The 19694-nt window shown below is 52.4% G+C and overlaps 1 protein-coding gene across 1 annotated transcript in view; it reads right to left on the bottom strand.

Annotated features, from left to right (window-relative positions):
* Nucleotides 1-19694, bottom strand: part of DENND1A (DENN domain containing 1A) — a 293403-nt gene that overhangs the window by 9576 nt on the left and 264133 nt on the right. The window contains exons 16-17 of the mRNA XM_082656160.1: nucleotides 18099-18155; nucleotides 11711-11799 (exon numbers count right to left, since the gene is read on the bottom strand). Coding sequence (XP_082512286.1) covers nucleotides 11711-11799; nucleotides 18099-18155 — 146 coding nt within the window. The remainder of the gene's footprint in view (nucleotides 1-11710; nucleotides 11800-18098; nucleotides 18156-19694) is intronic.

Below are 19694 nucleotides of genomic sequence, written 5' to 3'. Positions count from 1 at the left end.
GCCCACCTCTGTGTTCCTTCCCTGCCACCTCCTGCCACCTGCCCTTGCCTTTGCCTGGTGCACTGATTGCCCTTGGCCTGCAAGACTCAGCTCAAACCGCACTCCTACAAAGCCTTCCTGGAGCTCCCAGCAGAGTTTTCTCCCTAGATAGAGCTGGCTTCTCCTTGGGCTGCGTGGTTTAGCGCTTCGTTAATACAGTTGAACCTCTTGCAATTCTATTTCTGAGTGGAGGTCCTCGAGGGCAGGGGCCCTGGCACGTTCTTCTTTCTCTACCCACCCATGGCACAGCGTTAGTGCAGAGGAAAGTTTGCTAAGGGAATGACTGGAAGCCAGCGTACTGGAGAGACTAGGCCCCGCACACACCAGCTTCACCCCTCTTCTGGATCCCCGCCAGGCACATGCCCCTTTCCTCAGCTCGTGGCTGCAGTATAAGAGGGTCCCCTCTCTGGTGTGGAGAAAAGGGAACCCTCCTACACTGTTGGTGGGAATGTAAATTGGTGCAGCCATTATGGAGAATGTTATGGAGGTTCCTTAAAAAACTAGAGTTGTCAAAAAAAACCACAAAAAAACTAGAGTTGTCATGTGATCCTGCAATCCCACTCCTGGGTATATATCCAGAGAAAACTCTAATGTGAAAGGACACATGCACCCCAATGTACATAGCAGCACTATTCACAATAGCCCAAGACATGGAAGTAACCTAAATGTCCATTGATAAATGAATGGATAAAGAAGATGTGATACATATATACAATGGAATATTACTCAGCCCTACGAAGGAATGAAATGATGCCATTTGCAGCAACATGGATGGACCTAGAGATTATCGTACTAAGTGAAGTAAATTAGACAGAGAAAGACAAATATCACATGATATCACTTATATGTGGAACCTAAAATATGATACAAATGAACTTATTTACAAAACAGAAACAGACTCGCAGACATAGAAAAACTTATGGTTACCAAAGGGGAAAGGGGGGTATAAATCAGGAGTTTGGGATCAGCAGATACAAACTACTACATATAAAACAGATAAACAACAAGGTCCTACTGTATAGCACAGGGAACTATATTTAATATCTTGTAATAAACCATAATGGAAAAGAACATGAAAAAGAACATAGACCTGTAGAACGGGACCACGTCTGGGGGTGAGCGTGTTAGGTATATTGGGGCAGGTGGGAGTCTCAGAAAAATGCTTAAAATAATATCCACAAGTAGGCACTGTGCCACGGGCTTCACACAGGTTATTTCTACCACTCCCCCCAGCAGGAAGCAGAAAGGCGTCGCTGTACAGATTTTACAGAGGATGAGGCTGTCATTAGTCCGTCCATCCACCTGTCCGTCTGTTCATCCACGCACCCAACCGAGAGGCACCTCCCGTGTGCTTGTAGTGAGCAGACCCAGTCCTACCTGAGCACTTCATGGTGAAGAGGAGAGGTGTGAAGAGGAGAGATGTGACCAAGCCACCCAGCCAGGAAGTGATGAGCAGGGATTCCAGTCCAGGGCCCTCTCTTTCCTGTCCTCTGGGCTGGTCGTAGATGTGTATGAGGGGGACCCACACCTCTGCTTGGGTCAAACTGAATGAGGCTTAGGGTGGCCCTCAAATCCATCTTGAATGCCTTTCCAACACCCATCCAAGCACAGCCCCCTCCTCTGGCTTTGACAAGTAAGCAGAGAGCACAGCTTGGCACGTTAGCTGAATGCCAGGAATGTCTGGATTCACACAAGAGCAAAGAGCCTTTGTGCTGGACTGGACCTTGGCTTCATCAGCTCAGGCTGCTGCACCTCCCATCACTTTCAAAATCCAGTGCCTCCCACACGCGAGATCACGGAGGGCGCTTGGGGGTGAGGTGGGGGGAGACAGGGAGCCTCACTTTACAGCTCACCATTTTCCTCTCCAGACAGCTCTTCTGGCCAGGCCAGGCTGGTCGGGCAGTCTTGACTTCAAGAAGAGGTCCAGGGTGTCTCCTGGACACACCATCTGTCTCTCAAGAGTGATGGAACACCCAGATGAGAACTCTGCCATGTGGTTTGATCAGAGTTTCTTCAGGTCCAGGCTTTGGACCACACGGATAAGGATGATGACACCAGCAGTATTTCCTAGTGTTGGGCTAAATGCTGTCCGTACAGTTTCTGATTAATTACTCATCACATCCTCATTTTTCAGATAAAGCAGCCAAGGCTCAGAGAGGGGGAGTCACTTGCCCAGTGTCACACAGAAGTTAAGGGTAGAGCATGGAATCCAGATATGCCTAACTCTGAACCACTCTGCGATCCTGCCTCTTCAGTTCTGTGGACCCGAAACGGTGAAATAGGGTGTTTCCCCTTCCGCTTTTGATAAAAGGTGAGATTTCAAAATAAACTTATTTAAATTCAGCTGCTCATGTTCTCCCATGAAACATACAGTCAGATATTTGTCAGAGACAAAGGACGAACCGTCGAATATGTCCAGGTTTAAATTTTTTATTACTTAAGGCAGAATATGAAAAAAAAAAGCGCGTACCTCTTCCCTCATTAACCCAATTCAGCTACTACCCTGCAGTCTGCCACCCACCACTTGCCTGGATTTTATTATACACAAAGAGCTGTCTGTGAAAAGGCAGGTCGTGGCGAACTTGGCTACCCAGCAAGGACTGCCGGAGTCTCGGCGAGAAAGAAAGGCCCGCTGTCCATCACGTTCAGATCCCATCACCTCCCACGGCTGCTCCCGCCTCTGCCCACCTCATCTCGGCACGGAGTTCCCATGCAGATGACTCCCCGAACCCTTTCTAATGTTTGGTTTAACGTGTCGCCGGCTAGCGTGCGCGTGTGACAGTGGTGACAGGCGCGGCTGTTCCTTTTTAAATACCATGTCAGAGACACGGCGTCAGGAAGCGGGGACGTGCTCTGTGGCTCTCTGCCGTGCCGGGATCGCACAGGCTTATTTTTTAATGAGGAAGATCTGCATCTTGAGAGTTTTTTTCATGTGTCACATCGCGTGGACAAATCAGCAGCACGTCACGCTGGCCCAAAATGAAATGCTGACAAATGTAGATATTTCAAATTTAATTGACATTTAAATGTACTTGAGATAAAGAAGGGGAAAAAGTCAGCAGGGACTTGGTCTCCAGAGGTAACGAGGGGAGCTGGTGATCATTTTTAAAGGATCATTTCACTCCTGCACAAAGGATCTTTACTTTTAAATGTCTCGGCCGCTCTGGCCTCCCTTGGTTACAGGGCTCCTGTGGGGCTGACAGGCAGGGACAGGCCCCGGGACGAGGCCCGTCTGTCCAGCCTTCCACCAATCCCCACGTGCCAGCCAGATGACCTCAGCAAAGTCATTGTACCTCCCTGAACCTCAGTTTCTTAGCTGCAAAGTGGGGGTTCTATAGCCCTCCAGTTAGTCTTACCACAAAAGTTGAACGAAAATATTCGTAAAGGGCTTTGCACAGTGTCCGGTGCCTGTTCAGTTACTACCCAGATGCCACAGTCACCTGCCAACAAATAAACTCTGGGCCGCTTCACCCTGAGCAGAGTCTCCCCTAGGTGTTCAAGGACAAATAGGGTGGTCCCTGCTTTCAAAGACCTTCCCAGTCAAAGTCACCGGTCCCCAGCTGGGCATGTCACAGCACATCAGAATGATCTGCGAGCACCCCCCGCCTAGACACGCCGCCATGCCTCACCTCCAGCACCGCTACACAGGGCTGACACTCTAGAGCACACCTTAGCACGTGCGTGGGCTAAAAACAGAGAAAAGGCCTCTGAAGCAAGTCAGAGGGGTCTCTGGGGGAAACAAGCCTGGTGCAGGACCCACGGGGCACGCTCCGGAACTTGCGCTGGAGCTATTCCCTGTGTGGCCTGGGGCCAGGCTGGGATGTGCCCAGGGAGGAAGGCCTGATGACAGATGTGGGAACCTGTTGGACATGGGATCTCTGTGCTCAGCAGTGTGTGAATATCTACTTAAGAACAGTAACGAGAGACTCACTGCTGTAATGAGCCGTGATCACCAATGAGAAGGCGCCTTCCTGTCACATGGACTGGTCCAGAGGGATGGGCGAGTGTGAGGCCAGGCCCTGCCCACCCTGCTAGGGACTTGCTCTGCCACAGTGCAGTGGTGGGCGTGCCTGGCTCAGCGGCTGCTGGACAAGCCTCCATTTGGGAGGTGACATGGGGCTTTTAATCTGAGTCCAGTAGAGGCCGCACAATGGCCTGGAGGTGTCTCTGTGGAGGAGGGGGCACAGGGGCTTGAGGCTGGGGTGGGGTTTCAAGAGGAGAGGCAGGCAGGGTTGGTAGGGACCAGCTGGAGGAGGGCCTCCCCCCAGCGTGAGGGCTGAAGGCCACGTGCGAGGTCAGGGGGTGATGGGGGGCTCAGCTGCCCTGATCTCCGTCTCTTGGATTGGTGGTGCCCTTTGCCTTTGCAACCTTCGTTCATCTATCCATTTATTTATCAACCCATCTCTGTCTGTCTGTCTATCTTCCTTCCTTCCACAGAGATCACTAGTGTCGACTTCCCCTGTCCACACCCACGCCCAGCAGGCTGAGAAGCCTTTCCCAGGCGCTGGGTGGACACTCACGTAGGCGCAGAGGTCTGGCTTCACTTTCCCACCCTTCATGCCCTTTGCTGGAGGGAAGACGGGGAAGGGGACACCTTGGAGGCACTTTCCCTACCTGGAAGAGCAATTGTGTAGATTGTGAGGAACAACTGCCCCTCACCCCGAGAACAGCCTCTGCCTGCTGAGAGCCAAAGTCTTTTCTAGGGACCGTGGCAGCAGTCGGTGGGGGCGGCTGGTGAGAAAGCAGTGGACACGGATGCGGGACCCAGCAGACCCCGGTATCTGTGCTGGACCCAGGGGAGGTCACGGCACCTGTCAGAGCCTTGGTTCCCCCGTGGCTGAATGGGCTAACAGTGCCTTCACTATGAAGACTTTTGGGGAGCAGGGGAGGTTCACCAAGATGACATATATCGAAGTACCGGGCCTGAAACAGGCACTTGGGAAATGGTGACGTGAAATCTGTAATGGGGAGGGTGCTTGTTGGGGTGGCGAAGCCTTTCGGAGGAGAATGAGCTCAGTGACACCCTGAGGATGGGGCACCTCTTCTGAGGGCTTCCTGAAGGCTTGGCTTTCCAGCTGGAACTAACTCGCCATACTGTGACAGCTCCTGGGAGAGTCCCTCCTTCCAAGTGGCAGGCAGAAGTGGTGGAGACGAGGAGGTCCCGTGTTTTCCTGGGCTGCTGCACATCCCCGGAGGCTCTGCGGCAGCTCCTGCTTTTCCAGTCTGAGCTCAGGCTCCACGCCTGGCCTCTGGCTTGGCTTTGTCTCCGGGGCCCGAACCCCACCGCTGGAGAGGGGAGGGGGCCCGAGTCAGGTCAGGCGCCTCTCACCTTGTTAACTGGGTCTGTGCCCTTCTGCTTGGTGTCCTGGCGGCTTGCCAGGGGGTAGTGCCCAGAGAGCTGCCCCTACCCCCTGGGGCTCAGGGCCCAGCTGGCATCTTGGAGATTTGCTCCCGGGGCTGATCAGTTTCTGGCTCTCATAGGGCCAGGCTGGGCACGTGCTGGTAGCTTCAGATTCACATCCCGATCACACTTGGCTCATAGTAGGTGCTTTACATACTTGCGTTGTTAACTGATACCCTCCCCCATCTCCAGGACGCTGGGCTGTAAGCTGCTCTCAGTGATTCCTTTGTTCACTCATTCAGTAAATATCCCTGAGCAGAGCTGGGCCAGGCTCTGGTCGGGGAGTTGAAGAGTCAAAGCTGAAGGTCACACAACCCTGCCCTGCTCATAGGCTACCGGGGTGGGCAAGCGTGAGTGAGTGCGTGCGGGTGACGCACAACGTGGCAGGTCACGGCCATGCCAGAAGTCCCAGGCATGGTGACCCTGCGAGGAGGGAGCGTGCAGCTCGTGGCGGAGGTGTTGGGGGGAGTATCAGACTGGTGAGGCCGCAGCACCCACTGCTGCTGGGGATGCTAGTGTGGCTCCCGTGGGCAGTTTCCCAAATTGTGTTCTTCGAGATGTTAACAGGCATTGCGTTAAAAAAAAAAAAAAAAAGGAAGGCAAAGAGACTTGCCCACGGTCTCAGACTGGCAGCTGGTGGGCCAGGGTGCTGCCCAGATCTGCGGACGCCCAGCCAGGCCTGCGCACCAGGCCCCCACCCTCGGGCAGCTCTGGGTCTGTGCAGGAGGGAGAGGGGTCCGGCTGTGACCCTCAGCCAGGGGGCTGTGCTGAGCGCAGGTCTCGAGGAGGCTGGGGCTGGGGGAACTGGGGGTGGAGCAGCATGTCATCTCCTGCCAGCGCATGTGTGCAACCAGCATGAAGTTGTACAATTGCAAAGTGTTCTGAGACCTGGTCTCTGGGCAGAGCTCTCACTAAATGCTTCTGGCAGCTTCTTCTGATCTTATTTTAATCTTCTGGGGCTTTGGGTGCTGGGGTCACGCAGTGCAATTCAGATGCAGAGCAGATTCTCCAATTCCTGAGGAGTGTGGGCTGGCCGTTTGGTGCACACACAGCCTGCCCAGGCAGCGCAACCTGCAGACGTTCTCCTTGGCCGGAAGGATTTCTAATGCCAGCCGCACGTTCCTCTGGGTCTCCCAGATGCAGATTCCCAGGGAGTCCACAGTTCTGATGGGAGTGTGAAGTGGTACAATTCTTTCAGAAAGTTATTTAGTAACAGGGGGCAGAAATCTGCCTATAAGACGTTAAGGGTTGGCCTTTGGCGTTAGAGGCGTTTGAAGCTCAGCTCTGCCACTAACTAGTTGTGTGACCAAGGGCGGTGACCACCTCTCAGAGTGGCAGCTACTTCTATAAAATAGAGCTAATGACACCTACCCCCGCCCCCAGAGTTCTTGTGAGGATTTAACAAAACAACATACGTAAAGTGCTCAGTTAATGGTAGTTGTTCTTACAATAACATAAAACTAGAAAAAACTTGGAGAACAAGGACATTCACTTAGGCATTTTTCACATTTGTGAAAACCTGGAACAACCTACAAATCCCATAAGAGGAGCGCGGTCAGGCAGACCACACACATACACACAGTGAGATCTTCTGTGGTCACCACCAATGGGGCTTACAAGGACATGAGGCAAGTCTGTGCTGTGGGATATTGCAAGGAAGCTGGCAGCTCTGCAAAATATATCTAGAAAAAAGACTGGACAGGAGTCTGCGGAAATGCTAGTACACTGTTGAGCTGAACTAGTGGGATGAATGAACTTGTCTCTTCTCCCTAACTTCCAGCCTGCCTATAAGGCTATTGGGTTATTTTTAAAAACAAACAAAATTACTGGAAAAGAGCATGTTTTTGCATGCCTCTGGCCAGGGAGGTGACAGGGCAGTGGCTTACCGGCCCCTGGTGGCTGAATCTGGACCTTTCTCACTTAGTACAACGGACTCCAAATAACCAGCCTGCAGCCAGTCAGGATGCGGGTGACTGGAGGGTGTTCTGTGCGCCACCTTTAGAGGACAAGGTGTGCATTGCAAGAGCTCGGGCTCTGCAGCGGGCTGGGACTGGGCACGTTTCAGATCCACACTGAGTACAAGCCCCGTCACCATTAGGACTTGGAAGACAGCCCTACCCTTCTGGGTTATTGCGAAGATTAAAGAAGGTGGAGGCTGCTTGTGACTATCTCCCTCCCAACTCTCATGGCAGTGAAAGAGTGAAAGAGAGAGGCACCTGGGGACCAGTAGGTCACCCCCCAGCCCCCCACCCCCGCCTTTGGCCTCTGTCTGCTCGCTGTGTGTGGTCCTGAGGGGCGGGCAGTACTTAGCACAGCACTGCCTTTTAGGGCTTGCTGTCGGCTCTTTCAAAGTCTCACATTCGATGAAATACAGGGAAATTGCCCTATATCTAGTAAGCCAAAGGGAAGATAAGCTAGGGCCTGGCAGCCATGCACGCTACCGCTGAAATAACCAAAGCCCACCTTTAACAGGTGGGGAGCTGTGACCTCACCGTGCCCGCTGCAGCCGCCATCGTCCTCACCACTCAGAGTAGCTCATAGTCATAATTAGGTTCTTAACAAAATGCCTGGATGCTGAAGAAGAAAGGGCCAGGCCCTCCCCACTTTCCAGTCCTGAGACCTTGGGCAAGTTATGGAAAGTCTCTCTCTGAGCCTCAGTTTCCCCATCTGTTAAATGGTAAAGCTACCACCTACCCTTCATGATCTTAAGCGATGTTCAGTAAATGTTACTTCTCTTTCCTTCCCCAGATAGGAACACTCAGGCACCAGGGAACACTGCCTCCTTGGCAGGAAGAGGACTGAACAGCTCTGGTTCCCAACCCCAGAGAGGAAGGTGGTTCTCAGGACACAAAGCTGTCTCCCTGGGCAAAGCCAGGAGAACAATGGACCCCCGTGGACAGCAGAGTGCAATGGAGAGAATGAAACTGAGCAGCGTTTGGAGGCATGGCCATGCCGCTTTCTAACTGGATGACCCTGGAACACTGGTCAATACATTTTCTGAGCCAGCGTTCCTGTTCTGTGGAAGGGACGCCTAAGAGGACCTAGAACACATGAGGTGCTCCACTGTACTCACTGCCACCTGGCTTCTGACCCACAGCCCGAGCTGCCTGATTCCTCCTAACCCCAACTCTTACCCCAGGGGATCCTCGGGGCATACCATCAGCCCTGTTCTGAATAATAATGTAAGTAGCTAATACTTCTTGAGGAGAAGTAGTCACTGAATATTAATTAGCTAACGTTAACAGAAAAACAGAGGGAATGTTTTCCCCAGAAGTCTTTGTAAATTGTTCTTCCAATTGCTATCGCATGCTTTTGAGGGGCTAGGACACCTACCTTCCACTGGGGAAGAAAATTTGACATGGGAAATATTTCTTTCTGGGAAAATACAAGTCAAAATAAGTCGGCACTGGGATTCCCTTTGGGGCCTCCTTTAAAAGTCCTAAGAAGCTCACACCGAGTAGGTTTTTGAAGATATTTGCTGAATGAATGGATGCAAGAATGGACGTGAGCTAGAAAGCAAAAAACGGACCTCAATGGATGGAGTGGTCTTAGAGCTGCTGGCGACGCTACTGGGCCTCGACGAACTCCAGATGCTGAGCTGCTGCAGGAGGCCGTGGAGACTGTCTAATTCTTAATCAGCTCCGTTTTGCTGTCCACAAAGTTAATTACTTAATGTGCTTCTTTGGAAGTGAGAGTTGGGGCAAGAAGTCGGGAGGACTGAATCCTTCCCTTAACTTCAAAGATCCTGTGTCTCTTTCTGCCTCCCAAATCCTCTAAGTTTCCGATGCACTTTGATATTCCCAGTGGAGACAAAGATCTGTGATTCAAGAAAATCCAGGCCAGATTAAAGGGCCAGGCACCGAGTCCGTGTGCCCAACACTGAACCACCAGCAACAAAGGCCCATTAGGATGTGGCTCCTGCCCGCCAGCTTGTCTTCTTGTGTCTCCCGACACAATGCTGACAGATTGGTGGGGCTGGTTTCTTCCTCCCCAAAACAATATTTTATGAGGAGTCTGTTTTATTAAAATATTTTCCGCTGGATGCTTCCTGTGTTTCAAGAAGTTGGTCTTGCCAGCTGGAGCTGATGACAGTTGAGAAAAACACATCCAAGTGCTGTTGTGACATGGCATTTGGAAGTGGAGGAGCACAACGGGGGGTGGGGGGGGGAGAAGGCAGCATGGGAAGAGACGCAGGAAAACACCCGGGTTGCACCAGAAATGTCACTGGCATTATGGGAGAACAGCTCTGCCGGCCCCCCATGCCCCACCCCCATCACATTAAAAAAATGTGAACAGAAACTCTCGGAATGATGTTCTAAAACATACCTCCCTATCTCCTGGTGGACCCGGGTCACTGTTACGTACGATCACAGAGAACCTGTCATTTGTTTTCTATCACTGCCAATTTGCCAACCCAGTAAACTAGCCACCGCTGCTCCCTCTGGTTCATTTCAACCCCAAATGTTTCCCAAAAAGAAATCTAAAACAAGGTGTACTGCAAAAAAAAAAACCCAAAACAAAAAAACCCACAAAAAGTGGTACTGATATAGTTCTGGTAATCTCCAGAATGATGGGGTTACCAGACACTGGCTCTCTGCATATACTGATGAAGCAATTCCCTATCACTGGGCTGGAAAAGCAACAGTGTAATAAACGTGGTGAGGGAGTCCGAGCTCTAATCGGGAACCGGCCACAAAATGGGTAACGCTTTTCTGTAGAATGGGAAGTGGTGTTGGTCCAGGGTGTTTTTGGTGCAAAGAAAGGATATTCTGGATTTGCATTTCAATATCTACAGGACCATGACCCTGTATCCCAGTACAGTGTTTAAAATATTTAGTCCAGTTTTAAAGAGATGGCTCTAAAGAAAAGTGACTAAATTCATTCCCCTAAGGAGAAATCTTTGGGGTCTGAGGCACTCTGAAGACATGCAGCATTTTCTCCACAAGGGGGCAATCATAATCCATGGCAGGGAAATAGTCCTCAAGATTCCCACCGTCCTATTGTGCACAGCAGAAGTTAAACCTACACCCAACTTCTGGAGTCCGACTTCCAAATTCTGCATCACCAAGCATCTCCCAAGACACACAGACACACACAGGTTTGAGGGCTGTCTAGGTAGGCTGGTTCTGTAACAACATGATAGTCTCAAGTGATACCATCCTATAAACCAGAGAATCCTGGAAGAGCTGAAGTGGACTGCAACCCGAGCTAGGCCACAGCCTGACATTTGGGAATTATTTCTTCCTTTTGGCTCCTTTTCTGGCTAGGACGTGCCATCTCCCATCTCCCTTAACTTCCTTCCCTTCCTTCCTTTCTGAAAATAAGGCAGACACGAGGAGCATTCCCCTCTTCACCCAAGGGACCTCAGGGTCCCAGGGGCAAATTTTTTTTGGTTCCCCCAACAACCTCAGACCAAGATGGCTTCATGCACTGTTTCAAGGCATCACTGGAAGCCGGTGTGTAGCTGCTGAGCTGTCTGGGCAGAAGCCACCGGCCGTGTGCCTCGGGGGTGGAGGCACACTCCTCTGACGGAAGCAGTGCTACCTTCTCCAGCTGGCTCTGAAGTCGGGGCCGCAAGCAGCTTTAAGCCTCCCACATTCAGACGGCTCAGCCTCTGACCACTGCCTGCCCAGCTGCCTCGTCATTCCCCTCATCTACCCAATGTCTACCCAGCAAGTGATTCTAAGCTGGGCCCTATGCTTGGTACTGGGCATAAAACCCAGCACCTGTCCCGTGGAGCTCTGGGCCCAAGGGGTGGTAGGAAAGCAAAGTCATAATAAAATAAACGCTAAGGCACAGGTGAGCAAAGGTACTGGTGGGGGAGGGGCCGTGGATGAGGACAGTCCTGTGTGTAAATCTGAGCTCTGGAGACCCGGAGCAGCCCAGGCCTAGGAAGGTGGAGGCCTTCGTTAAATAGGTTGCCTCCTCCACCAGGTTCCTAACTCTCTTTTTCTGACCAGCTATCTTCAGCATAAGAAAAGGCCTAGAATCTTTTTCTGAGCTTGTTTGAGTACCCCTTGGGCGTCACCACTCAAAACCTAGCCCGGGTGCCCGGCTCCCTGGCCTCTGGGGCCTCCTGCTGGCTGTGACAACTGCCAGCAGAACTGACACTGAAGATCAAGCCGTGTTCCCCGACTGACCTCTTTGTGAAACACCCGCTCGGGGCTCCAGGGAAGCCTTTCAAAGGCCGGGGCTGCCACATGGTCTCCACAAAGCGCTGGCCCCGCTGGGCTCCTGCAGACACAGGGGAGGGGAGAACAGGGTACTCACTGTTCGGGGCTCGAGACGGACGTCCTCCGGCCTTCCACCGCGATGTTGCTCTTCGGTCTCTTAATGACGTGTGGCCGGGGAGGGCGCACCTAGAATGGGCACAGGGGGAAATCCCCAAGAAGGGCTCAGTTGGAAAAGCCACGTAGGAACATTCTCAAGATGCAGATAAGTGGCCCTAAAACAAACGCCGAGGAATTTTCACAGCATAGGTTCAAAGGCTCTGCTTATCGTGGAGACACGGCCGTTGAACCTGCAGCCGACCCGTGAACTGGAATTCTGTGGCCTACTCAAAGGGGAAAGGCTCTTCTGAAGGGCTGGGTGTCCTCATCTGCAGGTCGGGGGTGGTACCACCTGCCTCCTCTCAGGGCTGCCGCGAGGGTTCAGTGAGACACTGTCTGTGCAGGACCCGGAACAAAGAGGCTCTCATTAATGACGAGTCCCTCTTGCCTTCTCCTGGAACCCGGAAACCAGTTTGGTAGAACAAAAAGGTTTCACTTAGACTTTGTTTTTGGGGTTCATATGCCTATTTTGTTCTTTTTACAACTGAATTACAGGAGGCCTATTTTCCTCTCTAAGTGGGAATGGGGAGAAGCAAATATTAACAGCGTTAGAGCGCCAATAAAAGTCCCTGGGCGTCCCTGTGTAGTCCCCCTGACAGGGCTCGGCCTGGAAGCCACACAGCCTGTGTGGGCACTGCACTCACCACGCGGACCTAGCTCAAGGGCTGGAGGTGGGCGTATTGACAGTGAAGTACACGGCTTCCCTGTCCACAACCAGGCTGCAGCGGCAAGGTAGTTTTTTTCTGACCTGAGGCCTCCGAAAGCCAAGATGAGGGATCATATAAAAAGACACCCCCCTCTCCCACCAGAGCCCGTGATGAGAGTTAGGCTAAGAATTTCTAGGCGTCCTTAGAAGGACACTCATTTGGTCCAGTCAACATTAGCTGGCTTTAACTCCGGCACCATCATCTGAACACCACCAGAGAAGGACTGGAGAAAGCGAAGAAAGCCTGTCTGTGAATTTTGCTGCCAATAAGAAAGAATGAGCAGCCCAGTGCGGGGGCCGCTTTCTCTCTGCAGATGAGGGACCACGGCGGGAAACGCCACGGACGCTGAGCTTAGCAGGCAAGACAGGGAAGAGGAGCACATACTCACTCCAATCCCTGCCGCCCTCTTCCCTGAACCCACCCTCCCACCAGCCCCCAACCCAGCACTGGTGGGCGACACAACACAATGGCTTCGGAACACAGATCACAGAAGCTGGCTGTGTAAGAGACACGTCTTTAACAACCTCATCAAGCCCTCACGTCTCCACGTGTCTGACCTAACCAGAGTTTTTCCTGTGGAACGGCCAGTCTGATCTCAGCCTGGTCTGGCAAATCAGAGACGTGGTAAGAGCCAAGTGCGTTCCACCAAACTTGCTGTCTGCTCTGGGATTACTGTGAAGATCCAATGAGGTGATGCGGGGAAAGTGCCTGCGCGGGGCCTGGCGCACAGTGGGGGCTCAATAAATGCTCGCCTTGTTTCTCTGTGACCTTATCAGTAACAAAAAGAAGACGGGGTGTGGGTGTCTCCAAATTAGAAGATGGATCTATGGTGGCCTACCCTGCCTAGCACGGTGCTCACTGCCTGGTTTACAGTGACCCCTCAGCAAGATTTTTAGAAATGGATGTTGCTGCCTGGAACCTAAGAAGTGCATAATAATGTTGCTATTATGATAACTGTTATTAGAACAGTGCCTGCCACAAAGCAGACATCCAGTCACCGGCTGCTGAATAAACGAATAGATCCGTCCCCCACTCGTGCGAACCCTGAACCGGTTTCCCGGCCTAGAGCCGGACTCCTCTTGCAGCTGGTAAACAGGATCACCTGGTTTGCACCTGACTTTGCACCACAAAGGCGGGGTGCAGTCAGGGCAGCGATGCCCTGCCCCGGAGGTCCCGGGGTGGGGCTTTGGGAAGGTCAGACATTAAGGCCCATTCGCCTGTCCTCGCCCACAGCTGCTCCTTGTACAATAGAGGCAGGTTAGGAATGTGAACTTGTGGCTGAAATGGGGGGATTAAGTTTGTGGCAACTTCAACTGAACTTGCAACGTGGTGAAACATGGGGAAAAAGAACAACAGAGCTAATTAGACGAGCTGAGCTGTCAGAGCGCCGCTGAATGGCTCAGCGCCAACAAACAAAAGGAATGGGTTGGCAATCAGCAGGATCGATGGAGAAGACTGCTTCATTAGGGATGATAAACCAGACAGAGCAGGAAGGGGGGGCGGGAGGGGGAGGGAGGCGGCAAAGCAGGGGAGGGAGAAAGGCACGGCGGACCCAGAGACAGTCGCCCGCGTGGCTGCAGACACACCCAGAGTCACACACACATCTGACTGGTGTGGACAAAGCACACACAAAATAGCAGACACAAAATTACACTCATGGACAGACAACCACCCAGAGACACGCACAGGCCTCGAGATACCAACATGCCCAGTTTCACAAATACACACTCACAGAGGCACACACAGGAGGAGAAGGCACATGCACAAATCTCTCTCTCTCTTTCACTCACACACACACACACACACACACACACACACACACACACACACGGCCGCAGACGTACAGCTAGAGCCGTAACCAGGCACAGACACACACAGACAAAATGGTTTAATTAAGCCCGAATCACAAGACGATACAGACAACTGGCCTGTCATATTTCAGCGATCACATCCGTCTTTCCGGGGTGCTTAGGAAGGGCGGGGGCTGGGGATGAGGGAAGAAACCACATGCACACACAACTACGACCGGCCCCACCAGTGCTAGGATCCCAGCAGCGCTGGGGGAGAAAATGCTAAACAGGGATTTGGAGCTCTGTTCAAGGGGGACTTGAGGGGAAAGTTGGGAAACCAGCCAATTCCCCACTGGATTTAAAACCTGAGAAATCTAAGTCGGCAGGGTTAAATGTGTATTGAATACAAAAGCACCGAGTACATTTGATTTTAATGGTGAGCAAGAAATAATAAATACAGAGCTTATAAAGCGCTTCACATGCAGCCGACCACAGCCTGCCTCTCCCCTGCACGCCCCGGCCCACTCCCCTGGGCCCACCAGACACTGGCAAGGCTTTCTTCTGCTTTTTCCTTTTTCTTCTTTTTAAAAAGAAAATCTAAATCCTCTGGTCACATCTGAACTCCAGCCACAGGTGCCAGGCTACAAGGCTCCTTCCAGAAAGGCTGAATGGCGAGCCCCCATGCTCCCACTACCCTGGGCCGATGGCCACACTTCTGCCCAGAATGTCTGCAGCTAAGTGACCTGGCAAAGCCTGGCTATGGGCCAGTGGCTCCTGACATGGGAGCTTGTCAGGCCATCTTCTTCAAGGCCCTTGAGGGGTTCCATAGCCCACATGCCCCAGGTTCACTCCTAGTGTGCAGTGGTGCCCACTGGAAATGCTTGCATGAATGCACTCGGAGTGAACAGACCCTGGCGCACTGGGGAACGCAAGGCCGAGGAAGCACAAAACTTCTACGGCTCCCAAATTAGTCCCATAGTGACTCTGCTTGGCAGAAGGTGTTTGGGTTGGCAGAACTGGGGTACGTGTACCCACCTCTTGCCAGGGACTGTGCTAGGTGCTACACATATATGACCTCATACCCCACCAGGTAGGTGTAGCAAGCCATTCTACAGATCATGAAACTACGGCTCAGAGAAGGTATGCGTCTGGCCTAACATCACACAGTCAAGAAGTGTCCAAGCTGTGATTCAAACCAGGACAGGCCTCTCTGACTTCCAGGCCCAGGAGAATCAGTTCTGCTAGGTACCTGCCTCTTCAAAGTCTCATAACCCAAGGGGGGTGCAGCCCTGCGTGCCGGGCTGGTCACCTCCTGCACCAGGGCGGAGGCAGAGGCAGCTGCTGCTCAGGCTTTGCTCAGGGCAATACTTGCCTTCCCAAGTCCTCAGTCGCCAACGGATGTGGCTGAATTCCAGCCCCCTCGCCCCCCAATCTATACGAGTCCCCACGCTGGTGACACAACGTGGAGCCCACAGTAGCTGTCTCCAGTACCTGAGTTCTTCCAAGGGGAGCAATCCTGCCCCGGATCACACTTTCTAAGAGACTCCCTGCCTGTCTTGGGTCCTAGGTCTCTTCAAGGACTTCTGAGAGCTACCCTCTGGATGACATTGGCTTGGGAGAGGCTGCGTGGTGAGGAGTGGGGAGAGGCAGGGCAGAGAGGCAGGCCTGGGCTCAAGGGCCAGCGTGGCCTCTTACAATCTCTGTGGTCTCGGTTGCCATCTGGGGAAACAGCGTCTGCCTCCTGCAGGCTGTTGTAAGGACAAAGGAGCACAGTCTAGGCACACAAAAGGTGCTCAGTAAATGTCAATCCCCTTCACCTCTGCATGCCTGCCAGGGTCTAACACTGCCGCAGAGATTCCACAGGAAGCCCAGCCGGTTGCTGATGAATTTTTTCTCACCTGAAGGCTCTGCCCCAGTCCTTTGTACTCTGTGGAGATGGAGATGAAGGGTCTGGGGAGCTTGGTATGCCGAAAAGACCATGTGTTCTAGAGTCTGGTGACCCCTCTGTGTAGTTGAGGGACTTGGGTTAAGTCACTGGGCTTCGGTTGTCTCATCTCTAAAACAGGTGGAGGCAATGCCTACTTCATAGAGTCACTGTGAGGCTCAGCGGGGTTGATGTGGCCAAGAATGATTTGCCGACTATGAAAATCCTAGGTGAATGATGATTATTAAGAGACTGGGTCATTCCTTAGAAGCTGGAAGATTTAGAAACCTGTTAAGAAGAGTAAGAACTGCTACTGGGTGCCAGGCACTGTGCTAGGTGCTTTACAAATGTCATCTATATCATGCTCACAGAAACCTCCATGAATGAGGGTGTATTCGAGAGAGAGGAGAGAGGCTCAGAGAGCTTCAGGACCTGCCCAGAGTCACACAACTTTGGTCTCAAGCCTGGCTCTGTCTACTCTCCAAAGCCATGTTGCTAATGACTGTACTGAAATTCTCACTAAATCACACAAGCTTTGACCCAGTAGCTGGCTTCCTGTCCCCCAAAGCGCTTTCTTTTTGCTGTTTGTGACTTCCTTCCAATGACAGCGAGCAGAAACATTCCAGCCCCTCGACAGCAGTGCTGATCACGGCTGGACTGGGGTACAGGATGGATCTGCCACACGTGGTTGGAACTGCAGTGTCACGGCTGCCTCCACCCCAGCCCTCTAACTCCCACATGCGGTAGGGAAGGGAAGGGAAACAGTGCCACAGAACTTTCCAATATCCGCGCAGAGAGCGGCCACCCAACTGATGCTGGGTACGTGCGCCTAGGATTCAAAACAGACACAGTTCGAGAGCGCTCCTAACCACTTCCGGTTTGGTGCTCCCTGATTCGAATCAATTTTTGCTCAAATAAACTCTTAAATTAAAAAAAAAAAGAAACAGACACAGTTCCGCCTAGTCAGCTGCACCCCTGGGCCGCCACACCTTTCCAGATGGATGTGGACACCGCAGTGGGGCGGCGGGAGGGAGTGGGACTCGGGCTTATGGGGAACTCTGAGGGCCGCTTTTGCTGGACTGCAAGAGTGGTGGCCGCTTTGAACAAGAAACAGAGAAGCTCTTCTCTTGGTAAACAGCCCTCACTCAATGGTCCCGGCAAGTTTCCTTCCCACTTTAAGGGAACCTGCTAAAGTTATCAGGCCTCTCAGCACGACCAAAGTCTGAGCCCACGAGAAAAAGGACTTCACCGATGCTCAACATGGGACCCACACCCCATATGTTCCCAAGGTATGTTCTCTTGAGAAAACACGGATGGGTCTCTTTCCCTTGCCCACCCAATCCCAGGTGTTGGTGGGTTTATCACATCTCCTCCTGCTTTTCCGCCCTTACTTGGAGCTTCGCTTGGGAGGGTGGACCCCACGTGAGGCCCAGGAGATGAGGCGACCGGTCTCCATCTGAGCCGGTTCAATATTCCCTGGGCGTAGCCTCTACCCCCCAGGAAGGGATATCAAATGCATCTGCAAACCGAGATCTGGCGGAACAGACCCCTGCTGCCAGATTTCTGCTTCCTTTGTGAGGAAGAGGCAGCTGCAGCCTTTAAAGCTCATTGGCTAGCAACGTGGCTCAAGCCAGGAGATGCGCTCGAACGATGCACACACGGCAAACACACCACACGGCGACCCTGCTGCCTACGGCTCTGACCTGCGAGTCACCAAACTGATTCAGAAAAAGGAGAGAGAAGCCCAGAAAGTGCCAGTCCAGGGACATGCCACACAGCGGGAAGCTGAATAACCCACTTCATGGTTTTCTTTGGCAAGGCAGCTGAGTTCAGACCCCCGAGGTTTAGTCAGGCGGGGAGACGGCTCAGGCAGTGTTAGGCGGGAGGGCAGTACCACCGGCTACTCACGGGCCTCGAGCGCTGTATCTTGGGAGGCGGCGGGCGAGTGGGATGGAGTCTCTGCGGCTGCATTAAAGTGGAAACTTAAGGAATCAGTACACACGGAGATGGTCTGATGCATTTCCACACACGGCTCCAAGCATTCAGCCCCCAAGCGGGAGCCCAAGGGCCGTCCTCGACGCCTCCTGCTGCCTCGGCCGGTCACCAGCTCCTGCACATCCCGTGTCCGAGGCCCTCCTCTCCACTTCAAGCCTGGATCACTGTAATCACCTCCAAACAGGCCCCCCCGCAGGATCTCCTCAGCCATTCTCCACACAGGCCAAGGGGGATCTTCTAAAATGCAATGTGACCCTGCCGCACCCCAGCTTCGAGACCTCTGCTGTCCCCTCCTGTCCTGGGGCCACACACAGTTCAACAAGGCCCTGGGCTGGCATTCCAAATCCTCCAAGACCTGGGTTCTGCCGTGCCCCACCCAGACCCCTCCCAACCTGTGCTCACCAGCAGACCCTCAAATGGCCTGAGGCTCTCAGGCCTGCTTCCTGCCTGCCCAGCAGGTGGAATGACCAACCCCATCCTGATGTGCCTGGCAAACCTTTACTTATCCTTCAAGAATTCACGCAGGTCAGATGCTGCCTTCAGTGCTCAGACTCATCGCTCACTACCACCACGTATCTTCCCCTCCCCGCCCCCCATTCTCCTTCAGATGTTCATTTCCTTAAGAGATTCAACCCTGTGCCTCGGGAAAAAATATCTGCTCAGTAAATGTCTGAGGTACAAATAAAAGTTTTGCACAAAATGCTTGACTTTTGAACTCAGGACTTGAATAAAAATCAACAGAGCACAGACCTCTTAGCTCGCTCCTCAAACCCTTTATCTCGAAAGTCAAGCTTTGTTCTGTCAATGGCCTGCCCATCTAGATGCCCTGGACAGTGGGGCGGATGGGCAGACAGAGTAAGGAGAGGAAAGGTCCACACTAGACCAAGGTCACAGACGCTCGGTGAGCCCTGGGAGGCTTCCAGTTAGGTCCTCTGTGAACCTCGCGGTTCACAGAGGTCCATCAGTACGCCGCAAAGTCCAGACCTGCACCGCCCACTACAGGAGCCAATGGCCACACCTGGCGAGCCCAAATTAAGACGCGCTGTAAGTGTAAAATGCACGCTGGATTTCAGAGACTTAGTTTGAAAAGAGAATGCAAAATATCTCAATAATTTTTTATATTGATTATATGTTGAAATGAAAATGTTTTGGATATTTCAGTTAAATATATTATTAAAATTAATCTCATCTGTTTCTTTTTACTTTTTAAATGCAGTTACTAAAAAATTTAGAATTCCGTATGTGACTTGCATGTGTGGCTCCTGTTACGTTTCTCGTGGACAGCACTTCAGAGCTTCACTTGGTTGGAGTGGTCCTCCAGGTAGTAAACTTGCCTCAGAACTCATTCTCTACAACCGGCTCCCGGAGAGACGGGCCATGCTTCAGGCGTCCCTGGATCCCTGGTGTCAGCAAAGGGCCTGTCAGAGTGGCCTATGGAGAAAATTGGCCGACTGACTTGGTGGAGAACTGGGGTCCCTCATGGCACTTCGAGAGCACATGTGGATGGAG

Source organism: Grampus griseus (assembly GCF_964374135.1).
Source record: "Grampus griseus genome assembly, chromosome: 6".
Lineage (NCBI taxonomy): Eukaryota > Metazoa > Chordata > Mammalia > Artiodactyla > Delphinidae > Grampus > Grampus griseus.
The sequence above is the reverse complement of the archived record's forward strand: the minus strand, read 5'-3'. Positions and strand labels throughout refer to the sequence as shown.